This window comes from Dendronephthya gigantea, unplaced genomic scaffold (genome assembly GCF_004324835.1).
Source record: "Dendronephthya gigantea isolate DGI-Jeju-01 unplaced genomic scaffold, DenGig_1.0 000213F, whole genome shotgun sequence".
Lineage (NCBI taxonomy): Eukaryota > Metazoa > Cnidaria > Anthozoa > Malacalcyonacea > Nephtheidae > Dendronephthya > Dendronephthya gigantea.
In genome coordinates, this window is record NW_021163223.1 from 74,007 (window position 1) to 98,054 (window position 24,048).

At 36.5% G+C, this 24,048-nt stretch overlaps 1 protein-coding gene across 1 annotated transcript in view; it reads left to right on the forward strand.

Moving 5' to 3' along the window:
• The window catches only part of LOC114539698 (low-density lipoprotein receptor-related protein 4-like), a 35,745-nt gene that overhangs the window by 8,044 nt on the left and 3,653 nt on the right, over positions 1-24,048 (forward strand). Inside the window, exons 2-6 of the mRNA XM_028560313.1 lie at positions 2,935-3,308; positions 8,490-8,862; positions 15,949-16,358; positions 21,854-21,952; positions 22,218-22,343. Coding sequence (XP_028416114.1) covers positions 2,966-3,308; positions 8,490-8,862; positions 15,949-16,358; positions 21,854-21,952; positions 22,218-22,343 — 1,351 coding nt within the window. The 5' untranslated portion in view covers positions 2,935-2,965. The remainder of the gene's footprint in view (positions 1-2,934; positions 3,309-8,489; positions 8,863-15,948; positions 16,359-21,853; positions 21,953-22,217; positions 22,344-24,048) is intronic.

The window sequence follows — 24,048 nt, forward strand, 5'->3', positions numbered from 1 at the left end:
AATTTATGCATAGTGATGCATACGTAACTTACACGCGTTCAAATCCTGGTGCTTTGCAAAAAAGTGTCGAGGTTTGATTGTGTTTCTGCATGCTGCAGAATGGTTAAAGATTACGAGCGCCTATATAGTATCCAACATTTCGTCTGAATTTTTTCCGATGAACCGTTTTACAAAAACAAATATTATTCAAGCGCTTTTACTCTTAGGAAAGCGGCTAAGTAAAGGTTTAACTGCACGCACATCTCCAAAATACACTTGGTATTTAAAAGCCGGTAAAGCTAAGCTCGTACACCCGCTACTCGCGAGTCGCGCCATATTTCTCGCGGTCCGCACTGCAGGGGCGGATTTAGGGGTTGTCAGATGAGTCACGCGACTAAGTCAAAAAATACACAAGTCCAGGTCGAAATATTTAAACTTCAGTCAGCGAAAATAGTCATTCGATAAATTAACAGTCCAGTTAGAAATTATTAAGCTTCATGCAGTTGCCGGTCACTGACTTTTGAGCCCTCGGCAAATGAGTCATAATGGCGGATACCCGCTTGAATTTTGCCTCATCGACTTCTGATTCTAGGCATTTGATTGGCTTAGAATGAGTTTGACTCATCTTTGCGGGGGTCTGACTCATCTGTGCAATTTAAGCGTTTCCGATTGGCTGGTGGAGGGCTAATACTGATTCTTCATTGGCTTGCCTTATCTTTGCGGGGGTCTGACTCATTCGCCAAATTTAAGCTTTCCCATTGGCTGGTGAAAGAAAAATATTGATTTCTTATTGGTTTGCTTTATTTGACTTAAAGGAAAAATATATCCTTTTCAGTAAATAAGGAATATTGAAAAATTTCTGGATGTTTGACAGCGGATATTTTTAAAAATCTGTTGGATTCTACTGCTCGATCTCGCCATTTATACGGATTCGTATATTTATTTTTACAAAATGGCATTTCATCGCAATGATTTGAGGTTCCTACAAGGCCCAATACAGATCTTTGTTAGGAAGTTCACGCTACAAATAGCGAATATGTCGAATAGCTTTCAGTTGCCGTCTTGTCAAGTAATATGGATAATTCCGTTACCTCGTGTGCTCGTCAACATGAGAAATCTACTGAGATAAGGTAAAGATTCATGTCGATGTTCATATAAACAATACTCCTATAAGTTCGTATAAACTATTAGTCCTATAATTTGCTATGTTAACTGTATATTTGAGCGTGGTTCTGTATTAGCATATATTTGCATTCGCCCGTCGTCGTTCGGTCATAAGGTCGATTATTGTATTGTTTATTTGTATCAAGTATCAACCACGATTTACTGTATGAATTTACGTCTAACAAACAGCCTATATGCATAATACTAGATCTAGGCGCGTAAAGAAGATTTAGATATTTGTAAAATCATGTAATCCATGTTTATGTCAAAAAGTACAACGTAATCATGATTACCCACCAAACCAATATGGCAATTATGAATTATAGCGCATTATCAACAATATTGCCCAACTGCGATATTTACTGTAAAGTGTAAGCGGCATTAAGCACATATTATATTTGGCATGTAGCATAGCTTGGAGCAATACTAGCTTATGCTGTAACAGTTATGAATATTATTCAGTCACTCTTACAAATTGACCGCATTCATGTTTTTATTCCATGCCCATGGGTGTAATTTCCTATTATTGCCTGTTATTTCGGCTCACGTGTTTCTGCTATTAAAACTGAAGGCTCAGTAAACATTTAAACGTTAACATTTTTAATGCGTACTTTTCGCGTATAATTTTTGTATAAATTTCGCGTTCAGATGATAAGTTAATAATTTTTGAAATGTCATTATTCCGGGGGGGGGACGGCAATTGAACCACCTCCCCGTTTTTACATCCGATATTTTGACTAACGTGCGAAAAATCCTAGATCCGCCCGTGCGCACTGTAAAGGTTAATTTGACACTTCTCATGTATTGGTAGGTTAACTTTCGTTGAGAACAAGATACATGCAGGTTTGGAAAAAATGTAGTTAATTATATCACAACTGACCAGCTTCGTGAAGTTAAGATTGCGAAACAAAGAGAAGTCACGTACTTGAGCCAGAAGAGGAAATCCCCATCGCTTTGAGATTTTTTGCTTCTGGTAGTTTTCTAAAAGTTATTAGTGAAACCTTAGCTGTTGACAAGTCAACAATATATTGAGTTGTTACGGATATAAGTTTGGATATAAGTTTACACAGGTTTAGATGGCTCATGATTGACGGACCCATCTAAAGAGGGTTGAAGAAAAATTACCTGCCAAAAATGCAACATGAATGCTTATAACCTAAATGTTTATATAACATGTACAGTGCCATGTCCTGAAGCCAAGATTTCCATTCATTGTCTCGACTGTATAGATCTCGCCAGAAGCGATATGAATTTTTCTATTTCCGCAAATTTTTCATTAATTATCGTTGTATTTGGAACACGAAATCTTGACTAAATCTTAACGCGGCTAAATGTGTGTAATTGCGAATGATTGTGTTCAAATAAATCTTCCTTCATGTATAAGAAGTACCTTCAAAAAATAGTTTAATGGTATACATTAGTTAATTTTTCTGTAGATATACGTAAATAAATGGTCAAAAATGAAAACTAATTTTTGGATCAAATTTTTGAATCAAAGCGATAGCGCTATAGTGTTTCATATTGTTTTTTTTCGTACGCCAGACCAGGCTTGTCATGTAACAAACGATGACCAATTGCAACTTCGATGTCGCGTTCTTCTGCCGCAGGCTCAGAGATTATTTACTAAAAATAATCTGCATCGCTAAAGGGGGGGGGTGAGGGGGGAATTATTGATTTTTTTAAAAGGAGGAATCTAACTGCGACTGTGATGGCGAGTATAATAGTGTTTTTGCGAGTATTGCAGCTGTCATTTGTCAACCGTCAATTTTTCTATTCTATTCATTTGTTTAGATCTAATCATCTGGCAAAATAAACAGAAATAATGGAAATGAGGTTTGTTTCAACCAAAATGTTGTTTGCTTTAACGATCTTGATTTACTTTGGTGGAAATCTGATCAATTGCGATGAAGATATTCCCATTTGTGACGAGCAATTAAAACAACTGAAAGAAGACGTGAATGACTGGGAAAAGAGATGTGTGAATGACAGTATGGAAAACTTGGATGAAATGGAACGCTATTTTACTGAGAGTCAACGATCTGACAATGAAACTCAACGATATTTAAATGAACGTCGAGGAGAGAATAATTCCCCTGGGTGCACGGCAGAAAAAGAATATCTCCAGGAGAGAATGCGTATGCACTCAGACATGTGCTTCTATGACGGTAAGCTAACGATTCATTGCTTTTTTAAATTATAGGTGTAAATCTCTTTTTTTTCGTATTATGTCAAAAAAATGACTGCCATCAGTCAATCAGTCTTTACCTATATGCCAATTATACATGCAGTCGTGTTTAAAAGCTTTGCAGTATTAAATACGTACGTGGTGTACCTACAAGCTAAATTACACATTGCATATAGCTACTATTCCCTTCAATAGTCTATGCTTATTGACTGTCACCATGCAAACATACAAGAATATTATCTTATAACTTGTTCGACTTGTAGTCACATCCACTATATTTCTCATTTTCGGTAACGATTTTGCTTTTTAAATGACTTATCTAATCCAAGCTACACGTACGCACGTCTGTACATGACCTCTTTTATAGAGCATAACTCTCGACAAAAAAATTCTTAACATTATTATATAATGATAATTTCATTATAGCAAATGTAAAATTATAGATGAAGCGAAGCTTGTAGTTAATGACTCTGCAGTAGTCTGGATGCTTTATGGGATTCGCTGAACGGGGATGGTATATGATGTGTACTTTCATGCAATTGTCCTTTGGAACTGGCGTCAAAGAGCGTAAATCAACAAAATTTCTTCTCGCTCAATATTTGTTGTTCATAATCTGGTCACGAAGTGAGGACATAAATCTCAGCAAAAATAGTATTAGGGGGATTGAAGGTTTTTGACGCCGTTGGCCAGGGAGTGCTAAAACATTTGGGCGAGTGCCATTTTCGGTACATATCTATAATGAGTGAGGGAAATTTACATTTCCGGTTTTGCTTGATTTATCCAAAACGATTAAAAAATTGCTCAATTTGAAAGATTATTAAGATAAATGGGTTTTGTTGATATGCGGCCGGAAGTATATGTGAATCAGTCACCGGTAAGTTTTGAAATTTTGCAACTTTTTCGAGGCGTTTTTGCGAGGTGTTTAATTGGGACCCGGATATACACAAACACCATCTATTAAGGTGGTCCACTATAAATTGTGATTGTTGTACTTGTATAGAATCATTACTATGCGATATTGTGTTGTCCTTATGACACATTTATAATCTAAACGTTGTGAACAAGAAACATGCCAAATGGACGTAATTACTCAATGTTGAATTGAAATACTAAATACAGTTTCAATTTTCAAAATGATCATGTGAACTTTCCCAACCTATAGAATGCTAAAAGAATAAATATGGGAGCTTTTTGAAAGTAACAATTATAATGAAAAAGATTGATAATGAAGCTAAAGATGCAGTTTTACAATTTTTCAAGAATATTTGTATGCAGTGTGCTTGTATGTACAGATAGAAGGAGTAATGAACAGTCATTGTTATGAAAAAAAATACAAAAAGTAATGTAATAGTAATTTGGAATAATTTTAATATATATAAAAATAACATGAAAAAGGGTCATTAAATGTTTTCATAGTGGCCCTTATGGTAACACTAAATTTAATAGCACACACATGGTATATTTGCTGCAAATTAGGTACTGCAATATAAGGCATGGTCAAGACATTATAGTTATGAAGGTTCCTTAACTTCAGGTTCAATTATGCATGCATTTAGAGCTGATGAACAGAAATATTTTTGCAACTCAAGCATTGCTTTATTTCCAACTTCAAGTTGAAACTACAATGTCAGAAGGGTATTGCACAGAAGATATTATTAATTTGGAACATTTGTTAACAATAAACATCACTACCATTGAAGTAAACAATTAAATAAACACTACTATCATGATTCTGCCTTTAATAGAATGAAAACAAGCAAATAATCATCAGACAGTTTCAAATCCCTTTTTTTCCGATTGGGGAGAATGTTATCCTTTTTACAGTATTACATGTAAATGAATATCAAATATTAAAAGGCTTTAGTGACATTGTGAGACAACTATTTAAATTCAACGGAATAGCTGTTTTAAAATTATGTGTTGGCTATGATCTCGACATTTCTTGGGTCCACAAAACATAATGTTTCCTTTGTTCACAGTAAATAAGTGTTAATTATTTTATTAGTATTAAGTGTACATGGTTTAAATTGCACAGCCATGCTTTTTACCAGAATTTAAAAAAAAGCTTGTCTCAACTATATTTGATTAAAATCAAGCATTACACAGCCAGAAACGCGCATGTTGTAGCAGGCCTGCTGCAGACTTGATGCAAGTTACCATCATCAAGCCGATATCAGGATGCGTTCGCATCGCTTGCTCCGGCTTGATAATATCAAGTCTGTTGCAAGTTGTTAACAGATTTAATGCAAGTTGTGAACTGCAGAGTTGATGCAATTTGTGAACTGCAAACTTGATGCAAGTTGTGAACTGCAGACTTGATGCAATTTGTAAACTGCAAACTTGATGCAAGTTGTGAACTGCAGACTTGATGCAAGTTGTGAACTGCAGACTTGATGCAGGTTGTGAACTGCAGACTTGATGCAATTTGTGAACTGCAGACTTGATGCAAGTTGTGAACTGCAGACTTGATGCAATTTGTGAACTGCTGACTTGATGCAATTTGTGAACTGCAGAGTTTATGCAATTTGTGAACTGCAGACTTTATGCAATTTGTGAACTGCAGACTTGATGCAATTTGTGAACTGCAGGCTTGATGCAATTTGTAAAAAAGCAAAGTGAGGAAAGCGCCTTATGAAGCTTCGTACATCCACCAAACGGTAGCCATCGAGGTTGCCATACTTCGGCCGAGACTTCGGTTTTAATGTTTCGTGAAATAACAAGCATTTTAACACTTGTGAGATAAGTTTTGACTTAGCAAAACAAACAAACAAAATATTTTTCTTTACAATAGTACATACACAAGCTTCAATAAGGCGTCTTCCTCGTCACAGATTTCTCTTGAAATTGAAAAGAAATTCAGTAACGAATTTCATATAATTTCATATCAACGATGTCGATGAATTTTACTCAGTCGTTCATGTATTTTCATTTGTTAGGCTTTAAATCATCTATTTTCGTTGCCACTTTTTCAAAAATCAAACCAGCTTTGAGCTTTTTTCTTTTGAGATTTCTTTCTTCTTCGCTTTATTTGATTTTAGCGAGGATTTTAGTTCGCACTTCGCACTTGTTAAAAAACATGAAATTTTGTTGACCCAAAATGAGACAAAAACAACCGAACTTGATTACGTGTTTGATATCTTTGTAATATTTCATCCAATTGCAACGAGGATTGATGGCGAGTGCATACGCGCTTATCCAGTCAGATTAAAGAAACGTAACGATAGTATACGCACAGAATATCTAACAGAAGTAGAACTCCTGTACTTTTTTCGTAAGTGTGATTCGTCATGATTCGTCACTTAGCAAGTGCATTTATTTGAGGTAGTCACCCCCCTGCCAGTACTAAAAATGCCCTGATTTTAGACATTGGCAGGGAGTGACAGCCTCAAAAAAATGTACTTGCTAAGTGACGAATCATGACGAATCACACTTACGAAAAAATAGTATAGAGTTCTACTTTTGTTAGATATTCTGTGGTATACGTAAGTTGTTCCTAAATTTCAATTTTTATAAGATTTATAATTATTGCGACTTGCAAGAATTTTTCTACAGCTGTCCATTTCAAGTCATCTAATTTTATTTATTAGAAATAGCAGTATGGCTAAATAAAGCAAAATAATCTTTTTGATTTAAAATACAAAAATCTCCATTGACAATATTCATGTGTAGCGCAATAAAATAATCGAGGAAACTGCTTTCCACGGCCGAAGCGAACAATAAACAAACCTGTTATAAACTGTGAACCTCGTTGTGAACAAATCAAATAAACTTGTTATCAAATTGCTATAGCAAACGGCAAATATCAAGATGCAACAAGCCTGATTTTAACCACTTGCTGCAAGTTGTTATCAAACTTGTCAGGACTTGTTAGCCACAACCATGCTGCAAATTGTTTGAACAACTTGCAGCAAGCCTGTAGATAACAACTTGCCGTGAGTCTGATTTTCTCAACTTGCATCAACATTGATGTGCTGACAGACTTGCTGCAAATTGTTCCATCAGACTTGTTAAAACTTGATATCGACAGACTTAATTCAAGTCGATAAAACAAGTTGCATCAAGTCTGCAAGTGACAGCTTGCGGCAAGCCTGGTTTTCTCAACTTGCATCAGCATTGATGCGTTCATCAGACTTGATGCAAGTTGTTCCATCAGGCTTGCTGCAAGTTGACATTTGCAGACTTGATGCAACTTGTTTCATCAACCTGCATCAAGTCTGCAAATGTCAACTTGCAGCAGGCCTGATTTTACCGGCTTGCTGCAAGTTGATGACGTCAACAAGCTTGCTGCAACCTGTTCACAACTTGCAGCAGGCCGGTAAAACCCGCAACTTGCAGCAAGTCTGTGGCGTTTCTGGCTGTGTAGGCTATAACTATTGACTAATACTAATTAATGCCTGATGGTTTTATTACTGTACGCAAGGTTTAGTCAGAACCAGAGTCTGTCTAAACAATCGCAAGCACACAGGATTGTAACATTAAACTTATTTGGCTGTATACCCTCTTGAGTATATTAAAAAAGGCTTCCCAACAAATATAATAACTTCAACGTCGTAGTAAGTACACCTTCACCATGCAGCTATGAACTGACATATAACACCAGGCGAAGTAGATTTTAACAGTGTTGTTCCACCGCACGAGCTATCAAGTTACATATTATCTCTCCCATATCATAGATCTTCGTATTTTGGTTAATATTTTCCCATTTTAGTGCTTTATCGTCACAAAAATCGAGTTAATAGATGGTGTTTGTGTAAATCCTGGGGCACGAACCGCTCACAAAAACACCTCAAGAAAGACGCAAATTTTAACTTTTACCGGTCTCTGATTCAGAAATACTTCCAAGTTTTTCAGCCACATATCAACAAAAACCGATTTAGCCTTAATAATATTGGAAATTGAGCAATCTTTTAATTGTTTTGGATAAATCGAGCAAAATGCGCAAATGTAAATTTTCCTCACTCATTATAGATTTGTATGGAAAATCATGCTGGCCGCGCTAGCCGCAATGTTTTTAAGAAATAAATTTGGATCAAATTTTAAAATTTATCCAGCGAACAATCACACAAAGCACCACATTTCTGCAATAGTTTTTTACGTTTACAACTATGAAAACCTGTACATTAATGCGCAGTATTTAGCTTCAGCTGGAATCTTTTTCCAGGACCTTATCCTGAGCAATATATGTTCTTGGCGACCAAGACTGCAATCTTGGCTGTCGATTTAACCACCCTTGATGCGACAGTCGTCGTAGATGGAAAAGGAAATATATCAACGCTGGACATTGACATGAAAAATAAGAAAATATATTTTGCGGAAGAAGATAAAGAGATTCGTAGGGCAAATTATGACGGAACTTATGAAGAAGTCGTTGTGAAGGATGCTGAGGCGTTAACAATTGATTGGATAGGACGTCGTATATTCTGGAGTGATTACTACAAGAATACCATTGACGTGGCGACTTTAGATGGTAAAGACAGCAGAACGCTGATTGAAACTCTCTTGCCTCAGGATATAGCAATTGACCCCATCGAAGGGTGAGTGTTTCATAAATTGAGAAGTAATCGCAACAAGAGTTAATAAGCGGAAACGTTATACTGGTTATATAGGTGAAAGGTGAAACCTGCATGTTTACGTCTGTGTACGTAATAAAACATTTTCACGGTTTTACTTAAACGTTTTCACGGCTCTACCAAAACGTTTTCACGGTTTTACCAAAACGTTTTTACGGCTAAAGCAAAACGTTTTCACAGCTCTACCAAAATGTTTTCACGGATCGCTCAAAACGTTTTCACGTTTTGAACAAACCGTTTAAACGCCAAGCAATAAAATTTAAACGGGCGTTTAAAATTTTTAAACGGCAACCGTTTTTGATTTTCACGGATAGAAAACGGATAGCAAACGGTATTTCAGCCCGTTTTTTCAAACCGTTAATGTATGTTTTCCCGTAGAGGGTCACAATTATTGAGTTCAATTTAAGAAAAATATTATCAGCATAAAGTCAGATTTGTGAGAAAGATTTTTGCGACGTAAGTAACTATATTTTTCGGATTTTGTTTTTTTCGATTTGTTTTGATTTTTGAACATGAATTCGTTCTTCTTGATTACTGTTCAATTTTCATGACTTGTCAGATGCTTTTTCGCGTTGCCGAACCTGCATTAACGGGTAAAATAAATCCTTCATATCTGTTCTACAGTGCATGCTATGTAGATGATAATTTTGATTTGCAGTTTGATTCAGCTCATAACTCTACGTATTGAAGAGCTGTAAAAACTCTGTAAAAACAGATGGGTCAAAATAACCCATTAGCAATTGTTGTTCTAAAATATAATTGGTGAAAATTACCTTCCAGATTTTAACCATAAAAAATCTCACAATATACTGCATGTATTAATATACACCATTATTGCATCCAAGAAAATATTCTCAAGTAGATTGTTCAACTCCAATCGCTAGAAGTCAACATTCTACAACTAGAAACAATTCTCACTGTGTTAAGTCCACATTCTCTCTATATGTTCTGCATTAAATTTATAATATGCAGACAGCCAAAGAGTCACTGTATTATTCAAAATGTTCATACTTATAACTTAGCAATAAATACTCTTTCTGTCATGCATCAACATCATTGAATTAAAGTCAACCAATGTTGTTGATGCACATTTTTCAATCTTCTCTGTAAAATATCTTGCTATTTTGTTATTTCTGGGAAAAAATTACAGAAACTTTAAGAACTATAATTACAACTTTTCAGCCCACAATGATACAGTATTTGAGTTCTTAATTCTTATATTTGGAAAAAATTATCTCCTGGAAAAGAACTATTTTGGCTTTACATAATGTATATATGGCATTAACAAAAAAATTATCACAAAATGTATGTACTTACATTTACAGTATCCAAAACTAAAGCCCCAGTTAGACTTAAAGTTCTTTTTTCCTTGTATAACAAGCACATGTATGATGATCATCTGTTCCCCATTCTCTATAAAATATAATAATGATAATGATTTATTAAATTTTTTTCCACGTATGTGGCTCTTCGCCTTCTAAAACTAACTTTTTACTATATAATCAATAAGTATCTAATCCCCGAGCCGGTGCGGAGCACCGTGCGAGGGTACTAATTCCGCCCGGAGATTAGGAATTACACCCGGGACCCGGGAGAACATAGCGGAATCCAAAGTTGCCCAAATGTCATGAACGTTCAATGGTCATGGTACTTGTGCGCATGCGCGAAGTGCGAACGAGTGTAGACTGGTAATCAGCAACTTCCTGATTGGCTAAGACGAAACGTTTGTGTTTCAGTGAAAAACGTCAGCAATTTAACTGTCATTTTGCAAACTATTTTTTAAAAAAATGTTTCGAAAACAAAATATGAAATGTGGAATCAAATAACAGATAAAACACTGGGAAGGGTTTAGAATATTATCAGAACTGGAGGAATTAGCGGTGAAAAGGAACAACTCGATTATAATCCTTGAAATGGTAGGATTTTGTTTCTTTCGAGGTTTATTTCGTGTTTGCTGTACGAATACATTTTATGACCTTGGTACAGTATGTCGTTTTGCTCGGTTTTGCTAAGACGTGACCGACTATTTAAGGCTTTACATCATCGTTTTAACTTCCAAAAGAGTCCTTAAAAGTGTAATTGGGAGTTTTAATATAACAAATATCACTTTAAAGGTTTATATATAGTCGACTGCAATCACTGCACGAATTTAATAATCGAAAAACAACATTCGACGTTCACTGCTTGGTTATTTATATTATTTGGGCTGTTTTGATGCTTTGAAGGTTAAGCTATAATGAAGTATTAACTCTCACTTAAACTGTGAAAGTCTATAACTTAATGCAACGGAAAGCAGCAGTCGCGCGTCACTTCACCTTTACGACTGTGTTTGTTTCCGAAATATTTGAAACATCAGCTATCGGCTTTACATTTAGGACATTTCATAATATTGAAGGTTAGGTCTGGCTAGCTGAGGAAATATTTTGCTTCGTTTGAAATGGCGAGGGGTTGCTGCACGCATGTATTTCTAGTTAAGAAGTTAATTGAGTAATTAAGCAGTACAATATTAAAAAAAAGTCTGCTAGAAATTAATTAAATTAAACAGTCATCTTACCTGTATTTGTTTTATAGTATGTATCGTGATAGTACAGGTAGAAACAAGCCTGTTCTATCACTAAGTAATATTCTAGAGGGAAGTAATCTTCCGAAAACATTTTTATATAGAAAATCATTAATAGTATATGTGTAGATTCGAAGTACTTTCGAATTTATCGATCAAATCGTCCAGATTTTTTCACTTAAACAAAGCCACGAGGTCTTCATATAATGATTCTTTAGTAATATCCACGACAAATGATAATAAGTTTGTTATAAAATTTCCGAAACACAGAAACTGATGAAAAACCAACATGCTTTAGGACCACGTGGTTTCACCAAAGAAATTAGTAATTTTGTAGATTTGGTCTCTCTTAGTGTCAAAGTTCTACTCAAATAATTCCTACTCAAATGAGTAAGATGTAAAGTTCATTCTAATACCGCATTAAATTCTCATGAAAGTTAGTCAGCAACAGTATTTTGTTTGCCCGGAGTGAACGCGACCAATAACCAATTATTGCGAGCTATGGCCCATAGCCAAATATCTTTACTAACATTGTCACACTCTATAGATTTGCATCCACCCATTGCATTTAAATATGTGACAGGTGTTGTATTAGGGAGGTTAAGATCGACTTCTGCTACCAGTACCGATACCAATATTCAGTCACGCGCATGCGCAGACGTAACAATCGTCCAAAATGTGATAACACCGGAAGTCGCGAGTACCGTTTTGGGGCTGAAAATGGAAGTGGATAGGTAGGCGAAGTACCGAATTATATTTACTGTATTATTGCATTTCCTGCAGTTTTTTCTAATAATATTATTTAGTTTTTAGTTCTGTAATGTTTCTGCTTTGTTTGTTGAGACTTAAGGATTGTGTTTAGAGTGTTTGATGTGAAACAGCCGCTATAATCCGCCATGTTTATTTACTTCTTACGGAAGTCACAATCTTAACGCTTTAAAGTTTCCGCGCTGCCAAACAGTAATACGTCATGTATTTTTGTATCGGTACTGGTTGTGGAAGTAGATCTTAACCTCCATATTATCTGATTGAATTCGGATAGGCGTGTTACAGGTGTTATGAAGAAGTGATGTTAACCCAAACTTTATCGCCAGAAGTTAAAAAAAGTTAATAAGAATTCCATGTCGTGTGCGGACCACAGCCCTTATGTCCTAGTTCCGCTTACAACGGCTCCCCAACCTATATGCGAGGCATCAGTTGTCATACTCAAATGAGCCGGGATACCATGATCAATAATCCTAGATGCAGTTGGTAGGGAAGAGACCCAGCACTTAAGTTCATCAATACTGGCCTGTGATAGACACCGTAATTGTTTGCGATGCGCAGCATAGCAAGCTTTAAATCCGGTAATTTTTTATTTTTTTTTTAAGCTAGGCAATTGTGTGCACACTTGGCAGTCGTCCGCTATTCGGAAACTTTCGTAGTTTATCAAATCTAAAACACTCGTGTCCTGTTTTATATGTGATAAAACACTCCTACTCTTGTTTTAAATAGTATATAATTGAAAAATAATTGCCAAATGCAGAATCTAGAGCAATCCATGTAATTGCCTAGTGAATGCCAGTAGTGTCTAGCCTCTTCCGCAGGCATGTTTAGTAATAGCAGATGTATGCATTCCTCCTCGACATTCACAGCACAATTCACAGGTAATTTACACTGCACAGAGTTGCCTGCGAAGGAGGCTAAGTAGTCCTAGTAGTGTGTGTACAGCGAAACTTTCAGCACGCAGAATCGCAAGCTTACGCCTAGATATGCGTCTTGTTTTTTTTTTTAAATCCCCGTGTGAGTGTCGTAATGCCAGGGTCTTATCACGCTCTAGTGCTCTATAGTATAGCGGTACAAATTCAGCTTTAGGGATTGTAGAGACATGATCCAATAATAGAAGCTGACTGTCGAATGGTAACTTCGGGAAACTTTTATAATTGTACACAAAGAGCAGTAATTTTATAATTTTCTTGGTCGTGAGCAAAACAGTCATGGTAGTGGAGTTTAATAAAAATCCCCAAAACTCCAGAGCTTGTGTTGGTTGAAATACCGACTTAGAATGATCTGGTACAAACCCTAGTTGGTCAAATTGATAACTGAGTTGCATTAAAAATAGCATCTTTGCACAACCGGAGAGAATCTTCGATGTAAATGGAGTCATGAATGTAACCGAGACAAGAGTGACCAAATTTTAATCGCAGTGTGTTCGATAGTCCCATGGGTAAAGCAGTAGATTGACATTATGGGCACAGTGTAGTAAGTTTGGCGTAAAACATTTCGCGTCATGAAACAGCCAGGTTTCATGAGTTTGATAGCTGTTTCCAAAGTGTCTCTTTTGAATTTGCGTTAAGTGACAGCCTCATTAAGTCTTTTAAGGTTTAAAATCACTCAATATTTTCCTGGCTCCTTTTTAGGCTGAATAAAAATTGGGGAAACACCTCACCAGTCTCAGAATGCGTTTCTTCAGTTATGTTTTCAGATAAAAATTTAATAACTTCTTTATAAATGGCTTGTTGTTCAGGAATCAGGAGTCATATTTAGCACCGAAGTCCCAGCAACTAATTCAAACGGTTTTCCTTCTAAACATATGTTCGTGAATATATTATATGCTCACGTTTGCTCATAGTTTTGCTTCGATGGCATGCTTGAAATCTGACCGGAATATCGCGCACTCTCTCACATCGCAAGCAAAACTGTGCATCTTTGGTTTTTGCATCTTAAATGATCATATACTATTATCAGTCGCTGTATCTCCCCTCGTCGTGGCAGGTATGACTTCCGGTCGAGTTTGCGTTTTAGACAATTTAAGCGTTAGGTTAGGGCCGATGTGCGTAATTAGTTACTGTTAGACACAAACTTGTATCGTCCACGTGAGAAACACTAGTTAGGATACTGCATTAGTGCCGTGACAAACTATATTATTATTTTGATTTATGACTGTTTACTTCACAGCAATCACAAGCCATGACTATTAAAACTAGGTTTAAATTGCTCCCTCATACTCTCTCTATATAGAAATGAAGGAGGGTTGAAGCTTCCAGCCCAGGGGCCGGTTGTACAAAAACGTCGTTAACTTTAACTATGATTACCTTCGCGTAGTTAAGGTGGCTCCCTAGGGTTTTGAGAATTTTTTAAGTGCAGGTTTAATGATGCAGAATTAAGCACCAACATTGTAAACTGTAGATTAAAATTAGCTTTAACGTATTGAGTACCATGATCCGGTCGTTTACTAAATGACCTGCAAAGCATTCGGTGAAAAATAAAGAAAATTCACCGAAGGATTCACGAAATAATTGCAATTAAATTATAATTAGCGGCCATGTTGAAACCTCATTGTTTCCATAGCAACGGCCTTTATATTTAATCCGTCAACAGTTTCTCATCTCTAACGTACTCCACAATATAATCAAAAGTATTATTGATCTTTAGTCTGCAATATTGGCGCTTAATTCGCCACAACAAACCTACTATCTAGAATTTTTACAAAACTCTAGGGAGCCACCTTAAAGCGTAGTTAAGAGTTATAAGAGTTTTATACAACCAGCTTAATTACGTGATTAAGACTACCTTCGCGTAGTTAAAGCGTATATATAGTTAAGAGTTAAGAGTTTTATACAACCAGCCCTGATCTACCCTAATTGAATAGTTGCACGCGCGTTAAATTTTGAATTTGGAAATCGGGAAAATATCGGATACAAAGTGAAGTCACGGCGGAGAATTGAAGCACTGCTTCAAGTATAGTTTGAATGGAAAAGGGATTCTGCACAAAAAAAAGGACTCGGCTTTGTTTCCGTCTGCGGATAGTCTCAGCTTATTATAGTTTTACTTATATTGTGACGGTTGGCAGTAATTGATCTTGCCTGTGATTTAGGGAAAAGTGTTCCATGTTATAAATAGTGATAAATATAAGCGATAAATTGGCCACGGAACACAAAATGTGACATAAAGAGAATGTATTGAGAAAGCTCACTCACACTCTTTTTTTTAGTCGATAAAAAGACCTGGGGCCGGTTGTATGAAAGCAGGATAGCGCTATCCACCGGATAGTGGTTTTTTCAATCGCTTCAAAATCGCTCGTTATTTGCTATAACTTTGATTAAATCTTAGTATTCTTAAATCGAGGATCCTCTTTAATAATTGTTGCTTCCAAGTTGAAATTTTATCGCTTTTCGAGCATTTTTAGAACGGTTGAAAAAATCACTATCCGGTGGATAGCGCTATCCGGCTTTGATACAACCGGCCCCTGAAGTATAAGACACTGATAATCAACCTCGATCGTATTCTATGAAAATACCGGCATAGAAACGTTATGAGAAGATTGAAATATACAACTCAATGAATTTGAGTGTGTAGGCCTATGTCTTTGAATAATTCAATTATTTATTGTGTTTGTAGCCGCTGTCATCACTCTGTTCCCTTAAATCGCAATACATCCCAGATTACATAGCTAACTTTGAGCCAGTTTTAATAATAATTACAATTTTATATTGTTGTTCACTATGTAGATATCTATTTTGGACTGGGTATGATGGTAGAAAGGTAATGCGAAGACACTTGACTGCCAACGATGACAAACAATTATATCACTTCCACAGATTTGGTGAATGCTATCTGGCTCTGGATTACAACAGGAAGCGAGTGTACGCGTACGAGGGATTGGGAAAAGTTAACGTCATAATTGAAATGGATTACGATGGCCTTAACATCAATCAGACAACTAATTATGGTTCAGCTGATCGTTATGGATGGATGTCAGTGGACGTTATTGGAGATTTTCTTTACTGGAAAGAAAGAATTTCACCCATTGTCATAAAAATGAATGTCACCAGCAGAAATATATCTCGTTATATTCCATTACCAAAAGGCTTCGACGTGAGAAAGCTTCTCGTCGTAGACAAAGATCGACAACCTGAAGGTAAGCTCATACATTTTGGTAAATGTTAGTGTAAGGTTCACTTCTTGAATTCGCTTTTCGGCAAGGAAACTACCAAACAGAAATTAGAGTAAATCTTCCGTCGAAAAAAAATAATTTCCTTGCTCTTACACACGCAGCATTTTGCAGTTTCATATATACCTTTTATTAAATGAAAACGCCTCAATTTATTTTGGTTTTTGTCCAATCCGACAATTTGGTTTTTGTTCATATCCGACAATTTAGATTCATTACAATGAATCTGAGCCATAGCTCCTTGTCTAAGGCAAAGCATCTGACAATGCAGTTGTTATGATACAATCGAGATATGGCTTGCGATATGTTGTTGTTTGCCCTGTTGAACATTACAGAAAACTATGTGGAATTGTTTTGGCATCTGATTAATTCAATCAGAACTGCGCCACAAAAACACTGTTTTCGCAACGTATTCAGTAAAACTTCATTTACTTCCTTCTTCTACACAGTATGAGCAAGATACAAATGCAAAATACAAGAGAAAAAAACAATACGGCCACATATGCATGCAATAAAAACTATCATTTGAGCAAAACAAGCATGAAATATCACAAAACGTCACAACGAGACAAAATTGGGACCCTGGTTATTCATTCTGATGATCAATGATCTAAATTTGTGAAACTTCCACCACTTGAAATATATAGATGACACGACAGCATCTATAATTGTCTCAAAGAATCAACCCAGTCACTTTCAATCAGGGGCCGACGAATTGGTCACATGGACTAACCGAAACAAGTTCCAGTTGCATAATAAAAAATGCGAAGAGTTGTTAATTCAATTCCAAACAACCAGAGAAGAGTTCCCCAGTGTTCAGCTAATCTCTGGTTCCCCAGAGTTAGTCCGGCATGCGAAGATTCTTGGACTTACTATTAGTGATGACCTAAAGTGGTTCATGCATGTTACATAGATTATTAACAAAGCAAATAAACGAATTTATTTTATCGTGCAATTAAAGCGTGTCAAGGTACCTCAAAAAGACTCTGTTACCAACGATTTAAGATGTAGGCGTAATTTTCAATTACTAATTGCAAAAACTAATAGATCTTTAAGATCTTTTATTCCTGCTAGTATCAGAGAATTTTCTATCAAATAAATTTGTATATATAGTTCTTTATTGTATTCTACTTATTCTACTCTCTATCTATCTATCTATCTATCTATCTATGCGGATTATAGACCGAAAAAAGCTAGCACTTTTTTAGCGCTATTTCCTCTGGACGAAGTTCGCTGTCTGTGCTCGATCTTTGTTTAAGGTATTCGATTAGTTCCTGCCACCCCTACGTGTTTTTTTCGGTCTATAATCCGCATCCTCAGTCATGCGTTTCTTCATTTCTCCCAAACGCTCTAAAGCCTTCATTCTCATGTCTTCCACATTTGCTCTTTCTTTTTGTTTACGAGCTGTGTCGACATCAACAAAACTGTCCTCTTTGGCACACAACACTTCGATCATACTTTCTCTCTCTGTAACATCATCGACATCAATACCACTGACAGCTTCCTCGTCCCTGGTTTTCTTTTTTTATTTAGTCTTTAATAGGTTCTATCGGTCCGCACACTTCTGTTATCTTTCAATCCAAATACAAGGTTTACGAATCGGTTTAGATTTTAAACGATGGAATTCTAAGCATTACCAGTAAATCGTGGTCTTCTGTCCACTCCATTGGCTTTGGTTTCGAACTTGCAGGCTTAGTTGTTATTTGTAGCCGAGTTTAAAGCTTGTTTGCGCCACGTTTTAGAGACGACCGCAAAGTAGCTCATTACAAGTTAGCGCAGAGTGCTAAGAGTGCTAAGTTTCCCATCATCTCATCTACGGGAACAGACCGTTGGCAGCTGCTAAAGTTGCTGCTCCCCTTAAGGAATGCGCTTTGAAAATTTTTCTATCTATACGAGCCGGACCCATGCTGCAGCATTGAACGAAACCAGCGAGCCAGCGTTCCTGAACTGACTGATTTATGAGGTTTAATAAATGAAAGGAACAACTTATTGGGTTGGTCTTTTAAAGTTTTCTTAAATTCCGCCATCGTTGAAATGTAATGTTTAAAACTTGCCACTGGACATAATCTACGGTCATCCGGAAAACAAGTATAAAATGCCGAAACAGTCTCATCCGGTCGAGTTGTCTTTGTGGTAAATAAAGTAAACGTTAGATCCTCTGGAGATAGCTGCAGTGATTGAGGTCCAAGTAAGACAGGGACGAGACTCATGGGGGCCGAGAAAAGCAGCCTTCAATTTGAGTATCATTGATGTATAACTACTTCATGGTGGCCGACTATTTCCCGTTTGTATGATTGGTGCTGCTGACTGCTCTCCACACCTGTTTCCAGGCATCGGAAAAAATTGTTACATCTGGGGGTGATATCATAATCGGGTTGCCATATATAGTCGTAAAAAGTCACCACCGGACAGGTCCTGACTTCCGTTCTTTGTTTGTGCACTTTCACTTCATAATTGTGATTTGAGCTGTGCAGGCTCCGGTTAAATATAAAGTTACTATGTTTCATTGTTTTTTTGATTTGTCGATTTGTCTCCACGTATATTCTCGGTATTGAGACAAGGTTTGTGCTGTGTGTTAGAGTTGAGAGGCTTAATAGCTTGATCTGGTGGCTTAATAATCTGTTCTGATGGCTCAATGGCCTCAAAATCCTCGCTGTTCAAGGGATTGTCGTTTCCCGCCAAAATCGAAAGTGTGTCATCATCGTCCCGTTCGGGATCTACTTGATTTTCAGAATGAGAATGTGTGATATTTTCGCAAACCATGGCATGTTCAAGCTGGGAAATTATTTTACTACACACTTCCATGTTAGATTTGAGATCAGAAACTGTAGATGAGATAGTGCAAAGTTGCCGCAGCATTTCCTTGTTAATTTTGTTATGATTTGACTAATCTGTTTCGTGCGAGGAATTTTTAAACTTCGAAGATCGGTGGGTAGAGTCGCGTGAGTGAGATCTTTTTCGCTTGTGGTCAGGGGCGGCGGAACAGGGGGGGCTAGGGGGGCTTTAGCCTCCCAGAAATAAAAGTTGAGGGGCTTAGCCCCCCCAAAAATTTCATGAAGAATGTCAGAATGGGAGATTAAATATACAAACTACGTTAACATGAAGTCGTCAAGTTAATGCTCGCCGGCGTATTAAATGCTAATAAAAATTTGATATTTTATATTAAATATTATTATTCATAGTCGTCTTTAACAGCAGAATATTCGTGGTTGTACATTGTTATTATTTTCGGAACGCCATTTTGTTCGGAAATTATTTTGAGAATTTGAGAGATGATTTTTCAAATGTAGAAGATATCACTACACGCGCTGTGCCGTTTTCAGTTTGTGTTTGCCCATGAAAAACTACGATGAAAGCGGCAAGTAAGACTCTGAAATGGCCATTTCCGAAGATCTAGAGCGTTGAAATTCAAAAAAATTTCGCTCGGCGCCAACCATGGTGGCGCCTCGTGAAATTAGCCCCCTCAAAATATATTACGTTCCGCCGCCCCTGCTTGTGGTGATTAGACATGGGCTAAAATATATCTAAGTGTCTAGAGAGGTTAAAAACGCAAATGATTAGACATGGGCTAAAATATATCTAAGTGTCTAGAGAGGTTGAAAACACAAAAAGGAAAGGATGAAAGTGTGTGAAGCACAAGGTATAAAAGCCACAGAAGGTTCACGGGACAGATCAGTTCAGGGGGGGGGGGTGAATACCTATATTTTTCAGGATTCTTGGATTAAAAATGATGTGAAGCACAGATTGTAATGCCATACTGCTTGTATTCTCAGATATTTCGAGCGGAGTTCCCGAGATATAGTCTGCAAAATGTCACTACAATATATAACACGCAAGTTATGTCTATCAATACGATAGTTATATGTATTCTTGTTCTCACGAAAAATACGAGCAATTTATAATTTCATTTATAATTTCAATTTACGAGCAATTTATAATTTATAATTATAATGTTCAACACACGCACTCTTGATAACAACATGCAATGTTTCTCGTTCTCAACCTTTTTAAGGTTCGGCCTTAGTTTAACTTAGTTACACGTTATTCTTTGTACCTGTTATGAATGGACAGAGTGTGTTCACTGATAGTAAACTAACAGACCATTCGATGCCGCTGGCACGTACGGATCAACAACCTTTTAACATCCGACTGTCTACCTATTATACACGAATATACATATTCCGTTTACTGATGGTGAATTAACAATATTAGTCCATTCTGTATCAAGGGTACGGATCGCAACCTTATCAAGAGCCTACTTAACCATAATATCTAATGCATGGCACGAATTAATACTGCTCATTAATTTCGCACCGCCGTTGTTCAAGGTTGTGCTTTTCACCGGTGCATCGGATTTCGATCAAGAACCTTTCTCGAAACGTGTTTTGTATACGTATGTGTTTTTACGTTTGTGTATAAGTCTGGACGATTAAAACTATTTTTGATTATGCATTATTGTGCAGAATTTGGCTTTTAGAAGTTATGTAAAATTTCCAGGAACAGAAAGGCTTTTGTGCTTGTGACAAAGATATGTAATATATGCACAAAGCTGACAATATTTTACGCATCCAAAGGTTAAGAGTGATGGGGCATTTAAATTATAAAAATAGTTTAGTTTCTAAAGGTCTTTTTTATACACCTTGTATAAGACAGACTTAGCTTAAAAAAGATAAACCTACAATCCACTCCTTGCTAATGATACGGATAGTTCCTTGGCTTTCACGAATAGAAAATAATGGCAAAACGACTTTTCCTTGCGTGTTAGAAATTTGACATAACAAAAGATCCGAATGTTTGGAGCAGTATTAGGAAATCCGGCTTTCAACCGCTGCATCACCAACCATTAGAAAACCAAACTTTGTACATTTTTAATAGAACCTTCATCCGTTGTGTGTACGCATTAAATTTGTAAATGAATGAAAAATAGATTCATGCTATGTGGCTTTTCAATCATTCTTCGCTGCTTGCAATTTTTGATGAACAATACATAGAGAATAATTCATGCATGGATGCGCGGAAATACGGAATTCATTTCGAGTGTTGCATGATGATGATATATGATGAAGAAATATATGAATATGGGACACTACTCCCCACCATGCCAATCATTCAGAACTTACATAATTAAAATATTTATGTCTGCTTGTTTCCGGCAAATTTCACAGTATTTATACCGGTCTTGGCTTATTGGTAAGATACTGTTGTCTTACAAACACTCAGTTTTAACCTGGCTCGTTATAGCGCTACAGGGCCAATAACGACAACAAATCGGGTGCTATAGATATTGTGTCCGAGATCTGGAATTTTGATCTAGAAGTTTAATCTGGAAGTTAACAAAATGACTTTCGGTCGCCATGTGAGCTATTCAATATCCGCTTCGAAAATCGACATATTATATATTTATAAATTTTTGCTGTGAAATTCAAATATTTCTAAAAATGCATACTGAATTGAATTCACAGGAAAATGCAAATGTCTTCACGGCCACTGTTCGATCATCAATGGTTCACGAACTTGTCATTGTGAAAATGGTTACAACGTCAGTGGCCAGGCTTGCACAGGTGAGTATAAGGCATGCTTTTAATTACTGTGTAATGTCTAGGTGTATTTAGTGACAACATCGATTTTTAAAGCATGCATGCGTGATATTTACCCAGCAACGTAATTTTCGAGAGCGGTGAAAAGTGGGTTTCAGGCGAATTCAAAACTATACATAGCCTGCACGCCATTGTATAGAACATGCCTTTTGCTCCACTTTTTTATGATTAGTTAAGCCCATAATTATATCATTTAGACTCTTATATATGTAATCATTATTTTGTTTAGACATTGATGAATGCATGTCATCCCCATGCAATCTTACTGGTTATGAACGCTGGTGTAACAACACTCCAGGTTCTTACATTTGTTACTGCAAGAATGAGTCATTTTTTGACGAAGTGAAATGCTCTGGTATGTACCCAAATTTTTCTTTGTTTATCCAGTTTTGGTTCAACTCTCTTTCAGGGGTATGCCACAGCGAATGGCGGAAGATAAGCTTAAAGCCATGTACGGTTGACTTACTATTTTTATTACATGCTTTACTGACAATCTCAGAATATCAACAATCAGTGGCGTAGTCAGACTGACGGTTTGGTCCTGCTATATAAATTTCGAATTTTTATAATTATTCATTTCTTTAGAAATTCATTGTTTTCACAGTCAATAAACACCAAAATATTAGCATAGCGGGACAAATCATCAGTCTGGCTACGCTACTGTCAATAATCAAGAGTTTTTTTATCTTTTCCATTGAGTCTTGTAATAATTGCATTTTGCATTTTTAAGTTCCGTCTAGCACATGTTGTTCTTATGAAAGTTCGCCAGCAGCCTAATTTAGGCACATAGCGTATTTACTCGATTGAGCGCCGTCCCCGATTGAGCGCCGCACTAATTATTTTCAAATTCGGCGCTTAATCGACGCACCGTCTGAATTGTTGTTAAATTTGTCTTTAGAATTTTCGTAAGGCGTAGGTCAGTCGTGAAGGCGGAGATTCCAAATATTTGTGCGCGGATGTTTGTTTTCTGTTAAATGTCCAAATGCTCGCTGTCAAAATGGGACATATGGCTACATCTAACTTTCAATTATTTTTATCTAAAGTTCTACAATTCACAAATAATATTTTTAAGAGCGCCGCCCCTGATTGAGCGCCGCCCTCGATTATAAGCGCCGCATCTGAAGTTCTAAAAATCTAAAGAGCGCCGCGAACGAGTAAACACGGTAATTTTACTTGAGGTATCAAAAAATGTTCTTTCGTGTACCCCATATCAACTTTCTCTTTTTGCTCTATCGACCTTACCAATACTCATTCATTGCATAACAATGGAAATTGCGCAGAAAACATTCTTCACTCTTTTAAGTCTTCCGACTATGATATTTACCATGAAAACATGCATCACTAATTGTTTGCCATCCCGTGTACATACATGTGTTGTCTTCTATTAAACCGTGGAACATATGAAGTTGGTTCCAAAATATTTTACATCAGTCGAGTGCCCTTCTGAAACCCTGTGAAAACATTCTTACTATATTGAAAACAATGATTATAAAGTTTTTTTAAGCTGTGGGAATTCGGAAAAGTGAACGATGTGATGACCTACCAAAATGTAAAATAGTCTAAAAGTCGTTCCCAAACTATAAGGTGGCAGCCAATAAAGCTCAGGTTCGCTACGCTTCTAAATAACTAGTTTCTCTTCAGAAATTTTGAAAACATTCGAAATTTAGGCAGCTTTTACTTTAGAGTATACTGCGATACGCAGAACGGACTTAAAAAGAAGGTATTTACCAACCTATGCGTGTATCACAAACGTATTCTTTTACGCGCCTCCTTCAATTTAATTTGAAAAGGGCTAAAATGATACACGAAGCTCGAAAATCGACAATATAATATTATTGACTTTAAAAAAGAAGAGAATTAATTAGTCGAAGTATTTGTTGAACTTTAGGAGATAATCTATACGTAGGTGATTTGGTTAGCGAAGGGGATAGTTTGCAAAAACTTTCATATATTATATACAACATAATATATAGATTATTTATTTCATCAAAGAACACGGTATAATTATATGTTGTTATAATTATTTGACTAATGTAAGTAATAGCAAGAGAAATTTTCAT